The sequence below is a fragment of the Numida meleagris genome, chromosome 1, assembly GCF_002078875.1.
Source record: "Numida meleagris isolate 19003 breed g44 Domestic line chromosome 1, NumMel1.0, whole genome shotgun sequence".
Lineage (NCBI taxonomy): Eukaryota > Metazoa > Chordata > Aves > Galliformes > Numididae > Numida > Numida meleagris.
This window is the reverse complement of record NC_034409.1, coordinates 106,383,462-106,408,217: the sequence shown is the minus strand read 5'-3', so window position 1 is coordinate 106,408,217 and position 24,756 is coordinate 106,383,462. Positions and strand designations below refer to the sequence as shown.

The window sequence follows — 24,756 nt, the reverse complement described above, 5'->3', positions numbered from 1 at the left end:
TAGGATTTAAATCAAAATTAAATTTAAAGAAAAAGCAAAGGGGGAGATGAATGTTCATGTTAAAATGTATTTTTTCTTATATTCATAAATTCTGTTTTGTGGCAAGAAGGGTATAGCTCTCAAAATCCCATTAATCGTCATGTTTTAATTATGAATATAGGTCACAAAGAAGTAATTCTGCTTTGTGTTGTTTGCGTATTGAAATAGGAGGCCAAGTCAAGCTAGCTGAGTTGTAATTAACTGTGAAGAGATAAGCTGCCCATTTTAATAAAGCAGAAAGGGACAGTGATTTGATTTTAGTGATATTCTATCATCAAGAGACTTTTTAATGTTTTTGATTAGCAGTCTGAAGTATTCAAGTTATAGGAAGTTTTAGTTAATACTCTATGTGGGCATAGCTATCAAGTTGCAGTTTCAATTTTTGGTTAAAGTAACTCCAGGTGAAAAGGTCGGTATTTTTACTGATGACTTTATTTTCCTGATACATGATTTCAATTTCAGTACTTGGTCTGTGCAGTTTGGTAGGCTGTATGGCACATCTTGCCTTAAAAAGACCCTATATAATAATTACCTTGTCGGCTCTGTTTGTACAAAATTCTGAAATAATCAAATTGTAGCTTATTTGTATGTTCCACAAGAGAGTAGAACATTCAGATCATAGCTTATTTGTGTGTTCCACAATAGAGAACAAAGGACATGCATATGCCTGTAGGAAAGTTTGTGTCATTGGCCTTGTGTGTTGGTGAAACATGGAAAAAGAATGCTCATTTTTTTTGTACATTGGGAAAGATGGGTAACTGATTTGAGGTTTCTACAGTGTAACAGACATCAATGCAGACACTCCATAATTATCAATAATATTTTAAGACTTAGAGAGGTAACAGGCACAAACTGAAAAATAAGAGGATCTTTCTGAACATTAGAAAACGCTGTTTTTACTGTGAAGGTGACAGAGCCCTGGCATAGGCTGTCCGGTGGCCCTTTGGAGTTTCCTCCTTGGAGACCTTCAAAAGCCACCTGGACATGGTCGTGGGCACCCTGCTCTGAGTGTCCCTGCTCTGAGCTGGGGTTGGGCCAGATAGCCTCCGGATATCCCTTCCAACCTCAGCCATTCTGCAATTCTTTGATTCATGAGCGTGTAGTCTTCTTGCAGATGCATGCAGTTGCATGTGATAAGCCACTGTCATTACTCAGGATAGATTTTGGCTGTAATAGCAGAAATGGTGTGTGCGAAGAGTTAGAAGTCTGTGCAAATTGTTATGCAAAATGTTGCCTGGATATAGTTATCATTAGGACTATCAGCTCTTGCCTTTCTATGAGCACCAAATTTTTCCCAGAACTTTTCGTGTGAAGAGATATAAGAAGTGAGTATTTGCGTCTATCTGCTTTGGCAATCCATAGCAGTCAGGTAGAATTAGTGAAGCATAAATGTGCCTTCCAGCTAAATGACAGGAAAAATGGCTTATTAAAGAAAAAAAGATTAAAAAGGGAAGGAAGAAGATAAGTATGTGACTAAAACAGTTGATAAATCAACGACAACTGTTTTTTTTTTTTTTTTTCCTGAAAATATTATCCATTTAACACATCTAAGTTCACAGTATCAGCCTCAGGAAGTTTCAGCGTAACTGTAAGTCTCTGAAGCAAATTTTTTAGGACTAGAAGAAGTTTTAGTATACGTCTGGTCTTTTTTAATATTCTAAACGTTGTTTTCATAGGTTGTTATAGCTTGCTGTTTTATGTCAAATTATTCTCCATAGTATGTATTCATTGTATTCCCTCCTCGGCTGACTCATCCGGGTGCATATAGTAACTAATGCTGACAGATACCAACTTCATGTACAGAAAGTTGTATTGCAGAATTACACTGAAGACTACCTTGTGATTTCCCTGGAAAATCCCCTCTTCTGCTGCTAATGTAGGCTGCAAAGCTCTCATTGCAAGGACTGAATCTTAATACACACTGAATGAGTTCCTGATGCTGGAGAAACCTGAACTTGTGATGGACCTCTGAACAGTATGCCAATGGTGACAGTATGGCAGTATCCTGTTCCCTGTTCCCTAAATCACCACTGTCTTGTTTCCATGGTATAGTAAGTCCAACACAGCCAGCTAGGACTAGGATTTCAATCTTTCCTATTTATACTATGATTAACACTCCAACAGTAACTCAAGAATCATCAGACACTGGGTCCAGTAACTCTGCTAGCATGTAATTCTCATTGTTCTTCATGGTGGAAAGGAATAGCACATTCATCTGCAATATTAAAAGATGAAATAAACATTCTTTTTATTTCTCTATCTTACCTTGTTTAAGCAGAACCATGCAGAGGGGGGATAAAACTTCCTCTAAGAAAGGACAAAGACATGATGGTTCATCAACTTGTAAAGGAGTCATCTGAAAACACAAGAGAAAACATATGTGGGCCATGTCCATGTGTCTTTGTCCAACCAGCAGCCACTTCTTATTATTAATTATTATTTACCTTAATTATTTATCTTAAAGACAAGAATTTGGGTGCCCATCTGCAAGTATACACATTTCATAGGTTCTAAAAGGTTTTTTTTCAGTCTTAAAGTTGTATTAAGGTTTTTTTTTTCCATAAAACCAAAGTTAATATAAAAATCTTTGACTTCCTGTGTTTTTATGGATTTTCCATTACTGTGGTATTACCAAACATGGCACCTCATGCCTGATTAATGTTCTGAGCTCCTTGTTTCTTCTTTCTTTTTCTTTTTCTCTTTTTCTTTTTCTTTTTCTTTTTCTTTTTCTTTTTCTTTTTCTTTTTCTTCTTCTTTTTCTTCTTCTTTTTCTTCTTCTTTTTCTTTTTCTTCTTCTTTTTCTTCTTCTTTTTCTTCTTCTTTTTCTTCTTCTTTTTCTTTTTCTTCTTCTTTTTCTTCTTCTTTTTCTTCTTCTTTTTCTTCTTCTTTTTCTTTTTCTTCTTTTCTTTTTCTTCTTTTTCTTTTTCTTCTTTTTCTTCTTTTTCTTCTTTTTCTTTCTCTCTTTCTCTTTCTTTCTCTCTTTCTTTCTCTTTCTCTTTCTCTTTTTCTTTCATTCTTTCTTTCGTTCTTTCATTCATTCTTTCTTTCTTTCTCAATCTTTTTCTTAATAAATCTGAATGAATATTGTCTCCAGACGTGGCAGAATAAACATTTTATGTGTCATCAGTCAGTCAGCTGTAGGAGGAAACAAGCAACACAGTCTCTGATGTGTTTTCCTGTGTTGCCCAGAGTTCAGCAAACAAGTCCTAAAGGTCCCTTGAGTATTCCATGTTTACTACAACAGACATGCCTCTTAGTCATAAGAAATTCATCTGGTGTATGCATAAGGGATGCATACTTGTATGACTGTTCAGCTGTAATTGTCAATAATTTATTAGCATCTAAATGTACAACAAATGTGCCTTTTTACCCATGAGCTGTCTGAAAATCTCTTTAATTTTCTCTCTCCCCCTTCCTGGTTCTTTTGCTCCTGCTTTCTGCTCTTTTTATCCCTTTTAAAGTGAGCAAATTATTGTTAACCTTACATTCCAAAAGCCTTTCTTCTTTCCATTTAATGAATTCAGTTTTGGCAAAGAAATAATCCGTTTCTTCCAGTGATGCCAGAACCGTTTGTATTTTAATTGAATTGAGTCTCTAAGAACAGGAAGTTTCTGTAGAACTGTAGTTTCTGCCTTATTTCATTTAAAAAAAAAAAAAAAGAGAGAGAGACACTTTATTTCCTAGCTAACCTATTTTTGCATTGGTTCTGCTGTAGGTGCCGGGGTTCCTCAGTTCCAGCCAATTGCACTGAACGGTCGTATCCAGCTTCTCACAAATGGCTCCTTGCTGATTAAACATGTGCTAGAAGAAGACAGTGGATACTACCTCTGCAAGGTCAGCAATGATGTGGGAGCAGACGTCAGCAAGTCCATGTACCTCACTGTTAAAAGTAAGAACTAAAACACTTCTCTGTGATCCAGATGTTACCATTAAGTGAAAAGGGCTTGTGTATTGCATCCTTAGTTTAGATGAGGGAAGTTGTTTTTGTTGTTTCTAACTACATGTTGGTATTCAGCTGCCAAAAAGTGATGACATGAATAAGGCATGACTGTAAAGCAAGGGATATTTTTCTCTGGTAAGATAAGGCTTACAAATGTCTGGTAAAGAGACGTGACCAATTTTTCTTTTTTAGTTGAATCTCTCATTGCAGCTCTTATAAATTCCATGTGAAAATTTGCAAGTAATGTGTTTATGTTGAATAAAAATGAAGACACAAATATACAAAAAATGATATTTTTTAAATCTTGAAACCTATTCTCAATTTTTTTTATCAAAATAGAAAGCATGGTTGTGTATTCTTCGCTGTTTACAGGGCTGATTTTAGCCAATAAATCAAAATTCATGGCATTATTTGCCATAACTTGAGTTTACCTTAATTTAAGTTTCATTTCAAACGCTATTATGTCTGAAACATTGCTCAGATAAGGTGATTTTCATCTTGAAGACACACGTTTAACTCATTTAAGTGAGCAGTCAAATCCATCAAAAATGCTAAATCTGTGAGCCATTTTTAATCTTCATGTTCTGGCACAAATTTTCCTTTTCATTCCATAAAGGACTTGATTTCACTTAGCAAAGCCTTTTTAGCATTATTTCCCCAACCTAGCCACCTTCCTTTAGAAAAGTAAGTGGCCCCATAATCAGCACCCATATTTTTAAGGAACTCCTAGAACTGATGATGATTCAGTCCCTTGGACTTTATGATATTCACAGCTTTGAAGACGTTTTGCATGACATGATCCTTTTTTAAACCTTTTGCACATAAATTGCCTTGCTTTGCAGGGAAGTTGGACTCGATCTCAAGAGGTCCCTTCCAACACCTACAATTCTGTGATTCTGTGAATTTTCTTGATGTCTGATGCTGTGATATTTCATCAAACATGAGTTACAGGTGGTAACTGTATCATCTTCTACTAATTTTAGAAGTCCCTCTTTTTTACCAGCCATCATTGGAACACCATCACTAGCTATACCAGATATGTTGACAAAAGTTAAAGAAAATCGCTTTATTGTATTTTTTCTGCTTCATACAAATGAAGAGATTTAGTTGTGTCTTTCAGTGGCACCAAAGAAGCCATTTCTTCAGTGATATTGTATTAGTTATTAGTACCTCTAATGAAAGTGACAAGTCGAGCTGTATCTGTAGCATCAATATTTTCATCTATCACCAAAGCATACAATTTGAAATTAGCAGCTTTACTCTCCAGAATTTTTTTGATAGATTTTCCTTTTTCTTCAGTTCACCTGCCTATAGTCTAGTGAGACAAACTGATTTTAGAAAATTCCATTTTTTTTTAATCAGGACACATTATATCTGTTGTGCTTTGCAGACATTGCTTAACAAACTCACCATCAGGAAATGGTTTTGATTATTTGCAATCAGTTTTGCTATCATCAGCTTTTATAACAGAGTCCATTTGAGTTTTAACTTTTTAAAAAATATTTTGTTGAGGTGACAGACTTTTTTCAGTTCAGCTGTTTTGCCTTTATGAAGCATTCTTTGATATGCATCATATTTGGGAGGATGTTTCTGAATGCAGTGCCTTTTCAAATTATAATCTTTGAAAACTAACATGATTTCCTTGCAAATTAAGCACATTGCCATATTATTTATCAGTACTGCACTGTGCCCTCTCCATGTCCTGGGGCCAGGCTGGGCTGCTCCATGGGGCAGAGCTGCTGCCATGATGATGCAGCAGGGGGGCGTGTGGGCCGCACTGCGAGCGGAGCTGGGCTGCATGTGGCCTGCAGGCCTTGGGATGGACATGCCTGGGATAACATCTCATTTCAAAAATTTATATAATGTTTATTAGATACAGTTGAATAATGAAGGAGAAGTAAAAAATTCTTTGATCAAGGACCAAAAAAACAACAACAAAAAAACACCAGAGAAGAAATACCAACAGCAATTCTTAAAATCTTGTAAATAGAAAAAAAATAGGAATTAAAAAAAATCACATGATTCTCAGGATACAACACGTAAATACAAATGGTACAGCTGCAGTAGATACCACAGTATGCTACAAGATATTGTAGATACTGTAACAGTGCTCATTTTGACTTGACCATTGACAGATAACTTTCAGAAAATACAAAAATTCCAGCGAATCTGGAGTGTATACATAACCTCAGCCTACCTGTAATTTCTAGGCATAAAAGACAAAGCAATCCAGTTTTCAGGTTCATGTTAGATGTAACTCCGAGTGTGAACATAGCTGAGAATATAGAGGTAAGATTATGAGAAAAGGTCTTTGAATATTATTTCTCACAAAATAGAAAAAGAACCTATTGGCACTCCAGTACACCAGGTATTCCTAGGTGACCTTTCTGAAAAGTGCTGAAGAAGATCACCAAGCCATGCACATTCATGCTTACAGGATACTTGAAGATTGACTGAGTTCTTTGAAGTTCTGAGATGTCAATTAGCTTGGCAAAAGTATTGCCCTTGAAAGTAGTAAGAAAGATATATACATATTTTTTTTTTTCTTAAAGTAAGGAAAAGCCAACTTTTTCTCCATTGGAGAGCTATATATAAGGCCACTAATGTTTGGAGGCGTTCATTTTTTATAATGTCAGAGAATGAATAGGTAAAGAAAGGAGGAGTGTCAACCCTATTAGATTTGCAAACCCCAGTACCTCAAATGTCTTCTCCACTCTCATTTACCATACTGACTGTGTTTTCTGAAAAAAAAAAAACAAAAAACCACAATATTCCAAATCTCTCAAGCAAGTACTTTAATTGCATATTTCTTCTGTGGGTCCATTGAAGTTCCAGCTTCTGTGGCTTCCATAACTGGGCATTTCTGGGCTAATCTTCAGCTGTAGTAGCAATGCACTGCTGTAATATGCTATGGGAAAACAGCTTTCCTCTGGTTGGCAGCTATGCACACTGCCTGTCTGATCACTGCATGCAGTTTCATGTGTGATAAAAGAGCATCCCTTATCAAATAAGAGCAGGAGCTTCCCTGGAGAGTCAGTTGCTGTTTGAGTCTAATGAAAAGCCCTCTGGCTCTGAGATAGCAGGCAAGCACGTGTCTGTACACCCTCACACATCCACTAACATCCACTAACACACGTACTGCTCCCAGCATGGCTATTAGAGCAAATGCTGTTAGTGTGTTGGTGCTGGCATAGAGGAAGCACAGCTTTAACTTTAATTAAACACACATTAAGAACAGGCTACGTTAGGAACTGATTTGAGTGGAATTGTGCCATGATGGACTTCAGCTATACCTTGATCACTGTTCCTGGTGGCATGATTATGGCACAAAATCCTTGCACCAAATCATGTGAAGAAAATCCAAAGGGAGGGCCTGTGCCTGCTTTTGTTCTTGCTAGTACTGAATCTTTTTTGTTGTTTTCTTTTTCTCCTTGATTATTGTCTCCCTTTCTCCCTTCCACAAAAGCTGGTATCTGGACGCAGAAAGCTTAGAGCTTCCTTCATGAAACTCATAATGTTCTTAATTAATTGATCCTGCATAATGTCCTACCTTGCTCTGTAAGGTCACCCTAAATATTACCTTTACTCAGAGGCAGAAGGTGATCTGACCTGTCCCAGGTAGGAGTTTCTGGATGAAAAAGTTGGTAAGAAGCAACCTTCCAAAATGTGAACAAAGATTAATACATCTTGCTGTAGCAGATAAAATGTCTTTCAGCCCTCCTTCAGTCTGTTTGTGTGTTGTCCATGTGAAGCAGCTCCAGTCACCTGAGAAAAAAGCAATGGATTTTAGTTATGGAACTAAAATACCTCTCAGAGAGACATGACAGCAATCCTCTTACAGTTACTTCTCTTCTTTTGAAATGCTCCTTGTACAACTGATATCTTGTGTATACATATGCTAACCATGGATAGCATCCCTGTGAACTTAAAAGGAAAACCTTTATTTTACTCTTTTCCTCCAAAGTTAATGAAAGCTTTCACCTACTCTTGTTAGTAATATTGCTGGATAAACTTCTATTTTCTGTATTTGCTATGACAAATCTTCTCTTGATGAAACTAGGTGCTTTACATTGCCAGCATTTTCTGTGTCACCTATGTGTAAACAGAAAAGCTATTGACATTTGATATCAAAAGAGGGTAGATGAATTTTTGTTTTGGAAGTTCAGGAGTGGTCAGAATAAACAGTAACGTAAATGTACTTCCATGACTTGCTACCTCTAAAATTGATAGATTTTTATTTGATATAAAAACAGATTAAGCTTATTTAAATCAATTTAGCTTGCTTAGTAAGGCTCCTAAAGCTATGAAAGAAATGTTAACGATTCCAGATACACACTTATTTATTACCTCAGTGTTTGCTGTGTGACACCTTCACCTCAGAGAAGTAGGTCCAACTTCTTGGCTGAAGGGAGATTGTATGAGGAGGGAGAGCAAAGAAAAAGGATGAGAGGAAAAGAAAAAGCCTTCAGAAATAGTAAAAGAGATGTAAAATGAAAGAGCTGCCAGAGTCAATGCTGGATCAGGAACCACGGGTCTGGAATGGCAACTGTGAGAGCAGAGTCTTCACTTAGCAGTTATTATCTTTCCCCCTTTCTTTTTAAGAAATGGGCATAAAAATCATGATCAGTCACTTTTTATTTTCTTCTGAATCAAGGATAAGCGATTCTGAATAGTTATTCACCAAGACATACAATATTAGAAAATTATGAGAGAGATCTGGAATAAGGAAGCTCATGCTGTCTTGAGAAATGATTCCTGGAGCCTGGGATGAGAAGACTTCTAAAGAATTTCTATAGAAGATAATGAGCCTTTAACATGAAGGGAAGAACTAAAATTATTTAAAGGTTGCCTGGGAGTCACAAGGGAAGAGACGTCTGCTTAAAATGGAATGCCTGCCTGCCTTCATCTCAATAAACGTCATATTTCTTAATTCCACTTTAGGGGCTATATATATATAATATGATAGAAAAGTATTGTGGGAAAAAAAAATCCCTACTGGAAAGCAAGCTTTCAGTAAGGTATATATATTTCTAATATATGTTCCTATGCAAATAATCCTGTTGGAGGTGTTCCTGTTAGTTGTGCCTCTTCCTAAGTCCATCACTAATTTCATTGTCATTATGGAGACTGAGAAGTTTTAATCTGATCACCAGAACATCTCCAACAAATCCCATCTGCAAATAAAAAGGAATTGTTTCATTCACTTTCCTTTCGAGTATGCTTCTTAACTATTTGCATGTTGTGTTTAATACATCAACCTAAAGCTGTACGCTTCAGTTAGACCCACACTTCCTTCCAGCAGGAACATATTAATCCCAGCTAATACTTTAATGCTAAGTACCACCATTTAAACATTTAAAAAAAAAAACCTTTTTTTAAAAAAAATACTTTCTATTTGAGAGAAAATGCTGTTTGGGAAAGGGAGCCTGGTGCTGTCCCATGTCTTGGCTGTGGTAATTCACCACAGAGGCTCTGCTGTCTCTGCCTCCCTTGATGCCTCTTCTCTGTGGAGACCATTTCAGGTCTCCAGGAAGGAACTGTTTCTCTCCATCTTCACAAAACTCATGGAAGAAGAAAACAATGATTGCATAAGCTAACTTCAAAGAAATAAAAAATAGTAGTTATAAACACAAACCAAAAATACGTTTATGAAGAGAGATTCTGAATCTAGTGAAGCTGTTTTCTCTACTGTTCCACTGTATTGCTGACATGCTGCAGCATTTGGCTATTAAAGTGTACAGAAATTTTCACCTGGCTGCCTCCATGAACTTGATCTGGGCAGGATAAACGTGCACTTCCCGTGTGGCCAGTCAAATGAGGTTGCTTTGCTGCAACATCTGCAGTACAGTCACCATGCTGTGATGGAGAATTCACTGTGCTTTGCTCACTAGGGTTCCTCTAGATACTCATCTTACTCTTCAGGAATATAATTCTTTATCTAGAATATAATAATATTGAGATCTGTCCAACCACTGCTTTTCTTTGTGGAAGAAAATAATAGTGTTTACATAGAGATCATAGTCTTTTGTCTATGTTGAATTTCTCATCAAAAATTCGTATGTTCCACAAGATGCTAGTAAGGGTGGCATTGCCTATTGTGCATTTCTAAAGATAAATTATCCATGTTATGCTGTAAACAGTGGTAAAAATCATCTTCCCTAACTCCTTTAAAAATGTTTTAAGAGCAACAGCAGTCATACTATGTCAAATTCACCTAAACCTAACTATTCTGATATTTTGCAATCTCTCTCTGTTCCATTTTTCACAGTCAAATGGCCTATAAATAGTGTTTTCTGTGGTGAAGCAAAACAAAGTCTCCCGGTCTGGTAGTGTACTCTGCTTTATTACTTTTCTTCTCCTAACATTGTCATCTTTGAGCAAAGGGCTTTGATATTTATTTCCTTCTTCAAAACTATTTTGCAGCTATCTCAGGTAGAATGTATTTTTGCCCAGCGTACAAATTTGGCCAAATTGGTAAAAATCTCTAGTGGGATTATTTGTATATCTCATCAGAAAGAAAGTAAGGTAAAGGGATTGAAAACCAAAAACAAATTCAGTGAAGTGGAGGTGCTCCTGTATCCCTAAGAGTCCTTTCCCGTGAGCTGGCCAGCAAGCTACCCTTACTTCTTTTTGTATTTACCCTTTTCACAGACAACAATGATGTGAACAAACTACACTAGAGCTCAGTTCTAATTTCCAAGTCATTGGTGATGGATTATAATATTCTCTCTGTTTTAATTACTTATTTATTTTCATTAAATGCACAGCCTAAAAGAAGCTGTAAGAAAGCTCTGGTAAATCTTGGAAACATAAAAATTCTCCCTAGACACAAATACTTTCTCTTGCTATTAAAACAGCCCATTCTTTTACTAATGAGATCCTCCCACTAGGAGAAATGCGCAAGGTCTAAATGCTGTTTTCTGCCTCTTCAGACCATTGGCACAGCTTTGATTTAAGGACTTGCACTTTAATCACCCATCATGTGTCATTACCCCGACAGGCGGCAGCAGCCGCAAGATACAAGCTCCAATAAATTGCACTGAAAATCGCTGAAGCGATCCTTTGTTGATTTTCCTTTACAGCTATTCAATGGCAGATCAGCTGTCATAACAACACAGTGCCTGTGGCAACAGGGTGAAATTAAACGTGAAGTATGTTCAAGGTACTGGTAGAAAGCTGGAATATCCCTTTTCTTCTGTAAATTCAAATGCTTTCTACTTCTCTCAGTAATACCAAGCCTGTGGCAATTGGCCAAAACGAGTGCTTTCTCTTGTAAGATAATTGTCAGATGCACTGCAGTACAAATACTTAAGCGCTTTTGTATGCTAATCTTTGCAATACTTTATTTTAGAAAAGGACAGGAGGTAAGGAATTCTCTCTTTTAAAAAAAAATAAAAAAATAAAATTGTGTCTAATTGGATTCAAGCAGAAAAAGAACGTAGCAGCCTTTTTTTGATTTCTAGGAGGCTGGCTGCTCAGCAGTGTTTCTAGCAGGTAGGTGACACATAAATTTCTGTCCAGATATCTAGCTAGCTGGAAGGCACACATAGGTTCTGTTCTGTCTTTCACATTTGTATCAAGGGTATCATTTTCATTGTTTTTTTTCAGGATAGTTGTCCCTCAGTTTTATGTTGCCCAAATTTGAACATTCAGAGTGAAGTCTGGGGTGGGAGTTATTTTCAAAAGCTCTCTTTCTATTGACAATTTCATGTTTCATATTTCATTTTTTCTATTTTCATTTTCTTGAAAAAATAACCCTAAAATAGGAATCTGTGCAAATTTTTGAGTGGTTCTAAATATCAAAGTTGGCTACACAAAAGCGTGTCTTAATGCAAGTAGTGTTAAGACAATGTTCTGGCAGGTTATTCTTTTTTTCCTTCAGTCTGTGTGATCGAGGAGTAACGACTAAACACTAACCGTGCCCACAATTCAGTAGTGATGTTTACTGGTTTACATAGAGTCAAACGGATTTCAAATTCAGCACATATATCGGTGCACAGCCTCATTTTTCTTGAATATTTACCATTTAATGCTTATGGTGAATATAGCTCCCTGGATTTCCATGCTTCCGTTTTATTTAACCAAGTGATTTTCCTGAGTAATGCTTTAAAATATAGATGCTTCTGTGAATACATTAATTTCAGTTTGGGGATGGGGGAGCTTTATGTGGTGTGTGTGCTGGGTTTAATGTTGACTTCTAGTGGAGGAAGTGCATGCATGATGTATTGACAGTTATTTTTATATTTGCAATGTCATTGGGAGTTCGGTCTATTTCACTAACAAAGATTAAGTAAATCTAAATCAAGAGAGCACTGTAAGGCAATAGTGGGATGTAAATTAATTTTGCAGGTATGTACTGTACACGACTATTTCCACTTCAGAAGAGCTAGCTTTTATAATACTGTTTCTTATCCCTTTCCCTTCCCCTTCACTTACCCCTGTCTCTACTTCTATCCTGTCATTTCTTTCTCTGTGTGTAGTCATGCTAACCTTAAGATACATCTCCTTTATGGTTGTAGCCATGTTTCAGCAGGACAAAAACTCAGGCTCAAAGAGAATGATATTCTCATGTCTCACATCATTTTCTCTTCCCTTTCCTTTCTTATGTCTATTCTCATCTAAACATTTCCTTTTCTTGTAGCAGAGCAGATTTCTGTTCACAAAGACTACATGCAGAATGATTTTGGTTGTGTTCTCCTTCAAAGTTCATCTGAAGGAAAGGAAGTCAAAGTTCTACCCATTACAAGAAAAGAATGAAAATGGAATGGCGTACCTCCCTACAGCCTTTGAGCAGGCAACCTGTAAAGGATGCTGTGACTCTTTTCCTCTTTTTCCCTTGACCTCTTCCAACCTGACTGTTGTTTACCACATTTTGCCAAGGAAAAGCTCCTTCTTAAGGGCCTTGCATCCCTACTAGCAAACCCACACCTAGAAAATGTTCAGAGTTCATCAAGGAGTAGCAAGGGCATAGCAGCAAGTTGCATGCCAGACTTGGCTGGTTTTTGTTGTTGTGGTGGTGGTGGTGGTTTATATTGTTTTTATTTAAAGGAGACTGTTCTATTTTCTTAATCCATTTGAATTGCTTGATAGCTTTAGACACCACCACTCATGTACCCTTCCAGACATTGCCCTGCCTCACCACCAGTGAGTGAGTAGTCTCATCCGTCTCCTACAGTTCTGCAGAGTCCATTCCCACTGGGGCTTCCTACTTCTCATAGTCACCACCATTCCACATTCACTTATTCAGCTATCCATTTCAGAGCTTCACATTATTGATCCTATGTGAGTTGAGGATTTGAACAGCAAAGAACGCGGCCAATCTCTTATATCATATTTCTTCTTATATACCAGGGGTTCTTCTGTACTTTGAATGAGATAACCACAATCTTTTTCAGCACAAGATCAGTGTTTCAAAAGATTATTCACTCTTTTTGATTACTGCATGCTGCAATGGGACTTGCATCATAACTCTTCTAATTTGTTTGGGACTTAGGGCTGTTGAAACATTTTTGTTCTGTTCCCCAACAAAGATTAGTGGTTTGCTCCTTTATTAGCACGTGCACTAAAGAATCTGTCTTCCATAGCTGAATGTTTATCCATAGCTTTAATTTGATGTAAAAGTTTGCTTTTGCATAAACTAGGTAAGAAAGAACTATTGAATTACAACAAGAAGAATTTACAATAGCTTAACAACATGTAGGCTATAAACTGCGTGTGAGTAACAAGTGACAGAGACACCAAATCAGTTACATACATTTCCCTGCATGAGTCTCCTATAGGCAATCTCATACATCTGCTTCCACCAGTGAAATTTTCAGCTTTTCTTAAAAGAAGCAATTTTATCTCCAGATATATACTATATAATAATTTCTTATCACTTCAAAAACAATTTTTTTTTCCTGCTCTTCAAAAAGACTAACATGTTAGCTTTGTTCAGACTTCTCTGTAGAAATCCTACCATAGTATGCAGTAAAAATGTGTATAGATTCTATGATAATCAAATAAAAACAAAAATGTACATTTGTGAGGCATACAAAAGGCACAGAAAATACAAGGTAGGAAGATGAGGTGTCTTAAAAGCTAAAGATGTTGTATGCAAAAGAATTTAAGGCATTGTTTCCTATACCCATTCCTGCTGTGCATGTCAGGTACAATCAGAATGAAAGATTTGTAAACGCAAATTTTCTTTCAGCAGTCCAAATGTATTTTCCTTGCATGAAACAGGTTTCCTTTGCTCTGAATTTTGTTCCTAGCCATTAAGATTTAACCTCTGCAACAGCATGCGAGCTTGCCTCCACGTTTTTTTCAGATATTTGTTCAGTATGTGATACTTGAACGTATCTTAATCTGTTCTTTTATGTTCTTTGGGGGAAAAAAAATTATGGAGAACTGAAGAAACGTGGCTCCATTTTCAGATAAATCTTATTAGAATTCAGCAGGGTTAAGGAATGAATCGATTAGGTCCGTCAAACCAGGAGCTAATGAATGAATGAGCTTTCACTATTGTCCTAATTATTTATGATTAATCCAACAAAATCTATATATTTTTTTAACTGTTGCCATCAGGCCACAGAATAATGAGTCTTCTGTTCACTTTTCTTTTTCTTCTCCATATTGAATTATAATATTTGATCATGTGGGTATTGTATTGTGCAGGCATTATATACATCTTGATGAAATTCATTTTACCTTCCCTAGCATCATTTATTCAATGCTTAACTTCCATCTGGCAATCTCGAAGTAGACATTGGAAAAGCTATTTTACATAACTCCATGGATGTAGGTGAACATATGACTAAGGAAATAAAAATGGTTTTTCAATGAAAGAATAAATGCTACGGTTCCAGCTATAGCTTTTAATTGCTGGAGTAGTATTTTCCACTCAAGTTGCTGTCTTGTTGTGAAATACACAAAGATTCCTTCTGACTTTGCAAAAGATTAAGTTATGGTATCCACAAAGTATTGAGATACTTATGAAAGATGCGCACTGTAGGCCTTTAGCAGAACAGTACGACAGAGCAGTTTGTGCAGGTACAAGTAGGTCCAAGTAGAATTGCCAAGGTGAAATCGTTTTAGCTGTGGTGGCTGTAAGGCTTTACCATGACATACTGCTCATGCAAGCAGATGTGTTCTCAGGCAGTCCAGCAACATGCATGAACATGTGGGCACGTGCATAAATTTGTTGTTTGATTCTCAACCAAAAAAAAAGGAATGCAAAAAGTAACAAAAATATCTAGACACAATCAGATGGTACAGGGATTTCCTGAATATACTCCTTAGACTGTTAATCCAGCTGTAGTACAGCTTTCAGAGAGATACCTAAAATGACTGATTTTTGACTGATCTGATTTCAAACCATTACAACAAAATAAAATTATGCATCTAGGATTTTAGCAGGTAAAAAGTAAAGAGCTATGACGGAAATCTTGCCTTCATCAAACAGAATAATCATTCTTGTGTGTTGTATTGCTGTTGATTTTTTGACATTAAATTTATTCCCCAATATACATTCACCTAAAAATGCATCCTTATTATTACATTGCTGCAGCCATTTATTTGTTCTTAAAGTAGAGCCTTGATTTATAAAAATGGTGTGTATAGAATGATTTTTCATATCATCAGTGACATGCTGAAGAATGCTTAGAAAAGCAGATTAATATTTAGCAATTTAAGCATATGTTGCTATAAGGTTTTTTTTAGGTTTGTTTTCTGTTGGTATTTTAAAGCTGAAACTTTTAAGGAAGTTGGTGTATGTTTCATATGTCATACTCTGCAAGGAATGTACAATCAAGCTCCAGAAATTGTTGCTACTCTTTGGAAATGAATATGTCAACAGGCAACGGTAGTCTGGCTTTCAGTCAGCACCACAAGTTCTCTTAGTTCCATGTTCCCATTCTGACATTTACCTGGATCGGTTAAAATACTTTCTTAAGTATTTGACCTAGCAAGAAGTTAGGTTTCTACTAACTGATGTGTCATGTTGAGCTGCAAGTACCTTAGAAACCATCATGTTCTCCTCTTACTTTCATCTCTGCTCACTAAGGACAAAGATTTTCAAAGGATCAAATGTACTTTCTGGAAGTTCACTGTTAGTGGCAATGAAATGGGAAAGAGACTCCATTCTCAAAAAGAATTTTCCTTCAAAAAAAGGAATACCTCAACAGAGCTCTTACATAAATATATTTTGTTACGTGTGTTCAGAACAGTAGAAAGAATATCTATGAGAATATCTATGAGAAGTTATTTTACTTTTTTTTTTTTGCTTTTAATTACTACTCATTGGTTTTGGTAATTGCACACATGTGCGTACACAATCATGCAGCAGGCTTTTTTTTCTGTCTTATCTTAAAACTGGCTTTTTCAATGAGTGCCTATTACTGTAAGTGCTCCATAAGAAAGCAATGCTCTGCTATTTTTGTCTTACTTTGTGATGCAGCATAACTGTTGCATTCACCACTGGTACAAGCTGGCTCTTTGCCATGCACTTAGAGCCATAAACCCATACTTTCAGCAAGGAAAATCTGCTGCTATTAGATTCTGAGTGGTGACTTGCGAAGCTGAAATAAGGAAGACCAGACTTTTTGTAAGTGGTTGCATTTTGCTGTTGAAAATGAAATTACCGTTTGCTAAATGCCCATCTCTAAGATTTAAATAATACTTAAATGAAGTTCCTGGCTTTTAGGAAAAGTGGATCTGTACTTAAATGCTGAGGAAAACAATTACAGGACTGCACAATGATCCAGGATGCCCTCAGGATTTTTTGCTGGCACTACAAAGCATTTCTGTGTATTTCCAGATATATTTCAAGGAATTTGCCAGTGGATAGACTGATGTGAATAAGGAGCCCTGGTGTTTGATTACTTATGGTATCTCTTTTCTTTCTGCATTGACTTTGTTTAGGCATTCTGAAATGAAGAACTCATTGCATAGAGGTGGTAGTGCGCTCCCTTTTTGGTCTTAGAGTCTTTAGTGTGGACCTAGAGACATTCCAAAGCATTGTATGAGGTATTCAAACAGCTGATGAAAGAGTGAACCCGGTGAGGAGTTAAGTTCAGTGGTACCCACTATATAGCTTGACTAGGATGACTAGGGCTCCTCCTTCTGCTGCAACCTACTTTTAAACATTGCTAACTAGTTGTTTCACCTGTTGAGGTACAGTAGCAGAATAAATCCCTTTTCTCAAAGGAGGGGCTCAAATATGCCATCAATGCAGCAGTGACCTGGTGGCTTGGCCTCTGCTGCTCTGTGGTAGCTATCCATATCCTAGCATAGAAGAGATGCAAAGTAATTACTCAGTAATTAAAGAGGCTGAATTTCTTCTGTTTGCTGCGGGGTAGCCATGTGAACCTGCCTCATTCTTCAGATGCTACAGATGTGTATCTATGTGCCTATATATGCATACAGCAATATATATGCATGGTATCTTCTGCATTTCTCATTAAGTTCGTTAGATCTTTTCCATATTCAAGACTATTTCTGCTTTTTCTGATTACTGTAGTATGTTCTAATAGTGACATTACTTAGCTGTAACGTGTCTTACGTAGACACTTTTTCTGGAGCAAAAGTGACTTTTTGCAGCTTAGTTAATATTCATTCCAAAGACAGGACATGTGAATGGACAGATGAATCCTGAAGCATTAACTTGAAAAAATTTATGCTCCAGCTTCTGTATATGAATGAGCATGCTTTTTATGTGAAATACAGGAGCTTGAGGACAACAGAGATTTAACCCAGAACCATCCAGGAATACTTTTGGATGGCACACACGTATGTCAGAGTGCTTGTAGGGGTTACATCATGTACTTCTAGCTTGCTGAGGGCAAGACGTTCTATCCTGACTTGCAAGTACGTTAACCTTTTTCTCATGCAGTGCAATGTAAGCTAACCCAATGAATTTCATGTCTGTGCTGAAATGAGAGGACTTCTACTGGAATGATTTTGTATTTCAGCTTTCTTCCTTTTACCTTGCATCAAAATAAGTTATTCTCATGCTTTCATGCCCAGAAAAAAAGAATCTCATACTACATTAAATGTTACAAAACATCCAGATGTTTCAAGTCAGGTGGGATCTGTGTACTTTTCGATCTCTCCCATAAATCCAGTGCAGCCCATCACATACCTAAGCAGAACTATCTGACACTGTTGAAGTGATGACACAAGGGGACAGAGGGGAGGATATGGAACATGTATCCATTTAATGTTCATCACTGTATATTTCAACAAGATAGTAAGTGAGGAGCTTTCAGACCTTTTCTGCAAACCATATAATGGCTTTTATGTATTGCTCTCTACATCAAGAAAAGAATAGGGTGTGAAGAGCTGTCCCTGAAGAATAGCCATGAGCAAGTCAAAAGCTCATGACTGAGAGTTAGAGACTGAGGCAACAAAGGGAGCCTCATGCTTGGTGTCTGCTACAGACCAGCAGATCAAGTGGATCCTGTCGATGAAGCCTTCTTCTTCCAGCTACAGGAGACATCGCAATTGCAGGATCTCATCCTGCTGGAGGATTTCAAGCAGCCTGACATCTGCTGGAGAAGTAGCACGGTGAGCTGTAGGCAATCCAGGAGGCTCTTGGAATGTAGCAAGGATAACTTCTCAAGACAAGCAATAGACAGCCCCACCAGGGGGGGATGCAATACTGGACCTGTTGCTCACCAACGTAAGTGAACTGATTGGTGACATCAGGATGGAAGCTGCCTGGGCTGTAGTGATCATGCTATGGTGGAGTTTATGGTCATGAGGGATATGGGACAGGCAAAGAGTAAAATCAGGATGCTACATTTTAGGAAAGCCAACTTCCAGCTCTTCAGGGAATTAGTCAACAAAATCTTCTGGGGATCTGTCCTGAAAAGCAGGGGAACAGAGCAGAGCTGGCAGATCTTTAGGGAAGCTTTCCTTAGGGCTCAAGAGCTCTCCATCCCCAGGTGTAGGAAGTCAGGAGAGAAGGCAAGAGACCAGCATCGCTGAAGCAGGACCTGCTGATGAAACTGGAGAGCAGGAAGAATATGCACAGGCAGTGAAAACATGAGTGGTATGAGTATAGAGGTGCTGCTAGGTTGTGTAGTAATGGGGTCAGGAAGGCCAAGGCCCAACTGAAACTAGGCTTGGCAAAGGATGCAAAGAAAAATAAGAAAGGCTTCTGCAGTTATTTAAACCAGAAAAGGAAAATATAAGAGGACATATTTGTAGCCCAGAGAGCCAACTGTATCTTGGGCTACATCCAAAGAAGCGTGGCTAGCAGGGCAAGGGAGGTGATCCTGCCCCTCTGCTCTGTGCTGGTGAGACCTCACCTGGAGTACTGAGTCCAGATGTAGAGTCCTCAGTGCAGGAGAGATGTGGACCTGTTGGAGAGCATTCAGAGAAGGGCCACAAAAATGATCCAAGGGATGGAACACCTCTCCTACAAGGTCAGGCTGAGAGAGCTGGGGCTGTTCAGCCTGGAGAAGAGGTGCCTCTGGGGAGACCTGAAAGTGGCCTTTCCTTACTTAAAGGGGGGCTATAAGAAAGCAGGGGACGGACTCTTTAACAGTGTCCGCTGTGACAGGACAAGGAGAAATGGTTTCAAGCTAAAAGAGAGGAGTTCTAGGTTGGCTATGAGGAGAAAATCTTCTACAGTAAGGGTGGTGAGGCACTGGAACAGGTTGCCCAGAGATGTGATAGATGTTCCGTCCCTGGAGACATTTAAGGTCAGGCTAGGTAGGGCTCTGAGCAACCTTATCTAGCTGTAGGTGTCTGTGTTCATTCATTGCAGGGGAGTTGGACCAGATGGCCATTAAGGGTTCCTTCCAACTCAAACAATTCTATGATTCTATTCTATAAAACAGAGAGACAGAAACAACTAAGGTAGTGGTATCTCTTGAAAAACAGTTTTGTTGATTTGGTTTTGCAGGAACATATTCAACTACTCCTGTTCTGATGTGTTTCATGCATAATTGAATTCACTTCAAAATTTGTCCTTTGGAGGTTATGGGGCCCCCAAAAGCAGTAGCTCTGACTGTAGTTCCCCATTTCCCTCCTCTCCTATCCCATCCTTGTGGCTGACATGACTGATTCATTCACTTGAGGATGATTTTGCAGAGCATCTTTTGAGCAGAAATGGAAGTAGGGCCAGTAGGATATACATGGAATCAGATTTTCCTTTCATATCTGTGCTTAACTATGTGGAGCTGTTGTGAGTTTTCATCTACTTGGAGAATTCATCATGATCCAGCCTTCATCAGCTCTAGCTTCTGCAAACAGTATATTTTCAAATGTCTTCACAAGACACATCATAGGCAGTTTTCCTGAGGACTGTGACTATAGCAGGTTGGCATTTTGTTCACTCCCAGCTATTCTTGTGTGGCTGTTCCTGAATGGGTGTATCTGTCTGAAAATACTCCATATGCCCAAAGATAGCCTTCTGAAAATTCAAATAAAGCAAAATAGTCTCTATGGAATTTTGCTAGCCTGAAGGGAGGGGAGTGAAACATGGGGCTTGAAAACAAATTTGAGGGTATACCTATTCTTTCAGTAAGGAGTAAGTTTTGAAAAGGATAATTGAATTTGTAGTGAAAGCACAACATAAATTATACTAAAACCATAATATGACTAGCATCAGGACATTGGTCATATATATTGGCAAAAATATGATGTCAAAAAATAGATTATATTTTACCTCATCAAGAGGATGTTCATTATAACAGTGAGGGATATAAATAATTAAGGTTTTATTAGAAACCTTCATGTGTCTGAGACCACCTTTAAGATAATTTGCTTTCTGTGCAGCACACAGAGTCTGTTTTTCTGTCTTATGGCTTAGGGGAGAAAGACCCTCTGCAGTGGGTCTGCTATCTACATGTCTTCAGCTTCATTAAGTTATCTATGTAGACTGATGAAATATAATTATTTTCTGGATAAAATTGGTAGGAGATAGGTTGACAAAGGGTTTCTGAGCACTGCTAGGTTCCTGTTTCTCTCATTGATCTCTACAAGAACAATCATTATTACAATGATTCTAATCCAAGCTACTATAATATAACCGAGGAATAAATGCTTCTTGGTTAATATGCCTCAATTAATGGGTCACCCAGTGTAGCTGCAGCAGGTTGTAAGTAAGTAGCTTTCAGGATGTGAGCCCAAATAATTATAGGTTTTCTTTCCCTTTTTAGATGAAATGGATTCATAAGCCTTATTCAAATGAATCACTCTTGTAGTCATTAATTATAGTATACACATGTTAATGACATCATTATCAGAAGATAACATAATGTCCCAAGGACCACGTGTCACAGTTGTCTCCTGTGCAAACAATTGTGCTTGATAACACAGCCTGTCACAAAATGTCAAAAGAAACCACATGGTGACTTGAAATAATTGTGAAATTATCATGTATCACAGCTATGTATGTCATAAACAATACCATCATGACTAAATTTTTCATTAGCATCTTGAGTGTGGGATACTGAAGGGAACAAACAATTAACATTCTGAACATCTGAAATGCAGCACATAATGCATCAGTTAATTGTTTAAAGCATGCCCTGTGACTGAATCAAAATACATTAGTCATGAATTGAGGATATGCATAGTAATAGACAATATTAAGTAGCTTTGGAGACTTTTAGTGATTTTATTAAACATTGTAAGGAATATATATAAATGTTTGATATTCTACCATTTAGGTCTCATTTAATGCCTCTTTTTTAGCATGTATTAGGCCTGAATAGTAAGACTGTAGAAGTTTTCAGTGTAACTTGTATTCTGTCAAGTGAAATCCTAGCAAAAAAAAAAATGTTAGTGACAGAACTCCTCTGGACTTTTGCTGCATCAGAATTTTACCCAAGTGACTATCATTCTATAGAAGTATAAGCAATCCCACTTATACCCCTGCAAAGAGAAGCTGGTGCAGCAGCGACCATTTCAAGTCTGTGGTTGGCATGTGGGTTTTCTGGCCGATCGTCACAGGAACAGAGCTGTTGCCATTATCTGAGTCAGTTGGTCTAGCGTCATCCCACACTACTTATCTATATTCTCCTGCAAGCCTGAAGGTGTTGAGATCCATTGATGTTTCTGCAGAGCATGGGCTTATCTTCAGCAGGCTGATCTGCTTCAGCACAGTTCCAGTCTGGCTGAATCCAAACCATTTCCAGCAGATCTAGTAGGATGTCACCTCTCTCTTAGTAGACTTGGCAATTCTGCATTTAAGAGGCAGTGCTGGAGATGGGGCATTCATACCTCTCTTGACCGCAGGAGCCCACAAAAGCAATGTTGTGGCATGGATGAGGAGACTGACTCTACTAGGGGCTAGTCTACGAACAGTATAAGCAGAACTAGTAAAACTAGCTGTGCTTTGGTTTAGTCTCAGCTACCCATTAGGCTCTTCCTATGGTTAGAGGAGCTTCATTCTGTTTGAAAAAGATGTCTTATTCAGATTGGATGAATTGTACAATGGTTGGGCTTGCTTCTCCCTCTGTACTTCACAACTTCTCTTGTAGGGGTATAAAGGTAGATGCAAAAACATCCTGAATGACAGCCTGGTGATTCTACACCTGTACTGTTTTTTGCCTCTCCACAGCCTAGTGCAATAAGAAAGACTGAATTCCTCCTTTTTGTTACCTTTTTATTAAGTGGGACCCACTGACAAAACTTGGTAGAAAAGCTTTTCATGTCATCATCTTCCAGAGATGTTATTTTTTTAATCCACAAGACTGTATAGATGCTCTTCTGATGGCAATAATACTGCTGCAGTCACGCAGTAATTAGTTGTCAGTATCAATGTAGAAGTCTTTGTCCCTCCATCTGCTTTCTCTATACAGAGAGATTATTGTGTATGAAAGATGCATATGAGTGAGCCAGTCTTGCCAAAGCAAGTCCAAGACAGCTGGTATGCAAATGTTTCAGAAAATTTAGACTTAACAAGGGCTCCTTCTTCTGCAGTCTACTTTTAACCTTTGCTAGCTAGTTGTTTCACCTGTTAAGGTACAGTAGCAGAATAAATCCTTTTCCCCAAAGGAGGGGCTCAAATATGCTATCAAGTGAGCAGCAGTGACCTGGTATCCCTTTTCTTTCTGCATTCATTTTGCTTAGACATTCCAAAACAAAGAACTTACTGTGTAGAGGTGCTAGTGCTCTCCCTTTTTTTTTTTGTCTTAGAGCAACAGTTTGGTCTCTAAAGCAGCAGTTTAGTTTACATCTTTGTATTCTGTGGTACTAGGTGATCCCAAATGAGGAAGAGAAAACTATTTCACAGACTGCTCTTGAGTTATGACTTTTCTTAACAGGAGTAATGACGTGGCACCTCTTGACAGATGATTTTTTTTTGCACTTCTTGAAATGTTTCAATAAAATTAAAATAAGAATTCAGATTCCTCTCTGGTTTTCCCTGAATTCGAGGAAATGTTCCAATGTTTCTACTAAACTAATTTTTCAGGCTTAGAGTCTGGCAGTTACAAGCTAGCTCAGTCCTCGTACATATAATACATTACCAGTGACCCTTTTTTCACCTCTTTGCCTCAAAATCCCATTCTCTGCAAGGGATGCCGTCTAATTAAGAACACAATAGGAGCCTGCTTAGACAGGAGGGTAGACTTAGGGGGAAAGAAATTGTATAACGTTATTGGAATTTCTTCTGGCAGAATCTGAGGCAAGGAATATGAGCTCTGGATAGTGAGGTGTGAGAAACCAGTGAGATTTACAGGAGGCTCGAAGGGCTGACAGTACAAACTAGAGGAGTTACTGGAGCTGCCAACAACTTTACAAGCTTGTGGAAAGAAAATCGAAGGATTATTATTTGTCAGTAGCAGCATTAAAAATGTATTTAGCTGACATGGGGCTGAGAAGACTTGGACTTTCTTAAGTGCTTCAGAAATGACTCCATGTTTATTTTTTTCCACAGTTCACTGGAGTTCAGCTCCCTAATGAGCCCCTTATTGCAAAACGAGCTCTGGGTGCTCAGTCTGTTATACAGAACAACTGAGTCAACTATACAACATAAATACAGGAACACTTCAGGAAGCACACAACTTAAGAAAATTCCAAGTTATCCTTGGAAAGACTTCGTTAAATATATTTGGATCTTTTCAGCTTATGTAACTACCTCTAGAGATAGCAAATGTGCCACATGTTATCTGTAGGTATACTTCACTTTCCAGACAATTAGGGCATATTTTTAGGAAGTCTTCAGGATTGTTAAGCAATTTTGTGAAATAACTTGAACGGCTAGAAATAAAGGAAGAAACATAGCAATGTCAAAGAGTGTGGGAAGTCACCCTTTAGTAAACTGTAGTTCTACCTCAGAAAATGGAATATAATGAAAATATCCCATGTGGCATTCAGCATCCCTAGCTAAAAGACAAATTCTTTTTCCTTGAAGTTTCTCACTGCATTTTCTAACCAAGTGCATAATAAAAAACAAGGCAGGAATAGGAAAAGTTACGTAGTTCTCTTACTGCATAACCCTGAACACTGTGTACTTCCTGTACTACTGGGATTGTATCTTGTGAGAAAGCAATATTGGTGTAGAGTCTGAATCTTCAAAATAAAACATCATTATTCAAGTTGCAGGACTAGATGGAGCAAACTCTTTGAGTCAGTTGTTGGGTTTGGAGATGTAGGCAAAGCAGCCTGGTTGCATAGTCCCCCTTTCTTTTTCCTGGGAATTCAGGGAAACTGCTGCTCACAAGATGTCCTGAAGGCCTCCAGTATAATTAACAATTCACTTACTAGAGAAAGAAAGAAAGAAAGAAAGAAAGAAAGAAAGAAAGAAAGAAAGAAAGAAAGAAAGAAAGAAAGAAAGGAAG

At 37.8% G+C, this 24,756-nt stretch overlaps 1 protein-coding gene across 5 annotated transcripts in view; it reads left to right on the top strand.

Moving 5' to 3' along the window:
• Positions 1-24,756, top strand: part of DSCAM (DS cell adhesion molecule) — a 463,977-nt gene that overhangs the window by 318,407 nt on the left and 120,814 nt on the right. For all 5 annotated transcript variants that reach the window (XM_021405879.1, XM_021405906.1, XM_021405915.1 and 2 more), the window contains one exon: positions 3,755-3,928. In XM_021405879.1, coding sequence (XP_021261554.1) covers positions 3,755-3,928 — 174 coding nt within the window. The remainder of the gene's footprint in view (positions 1-3,754; positions 3,929-24,756) is intronic.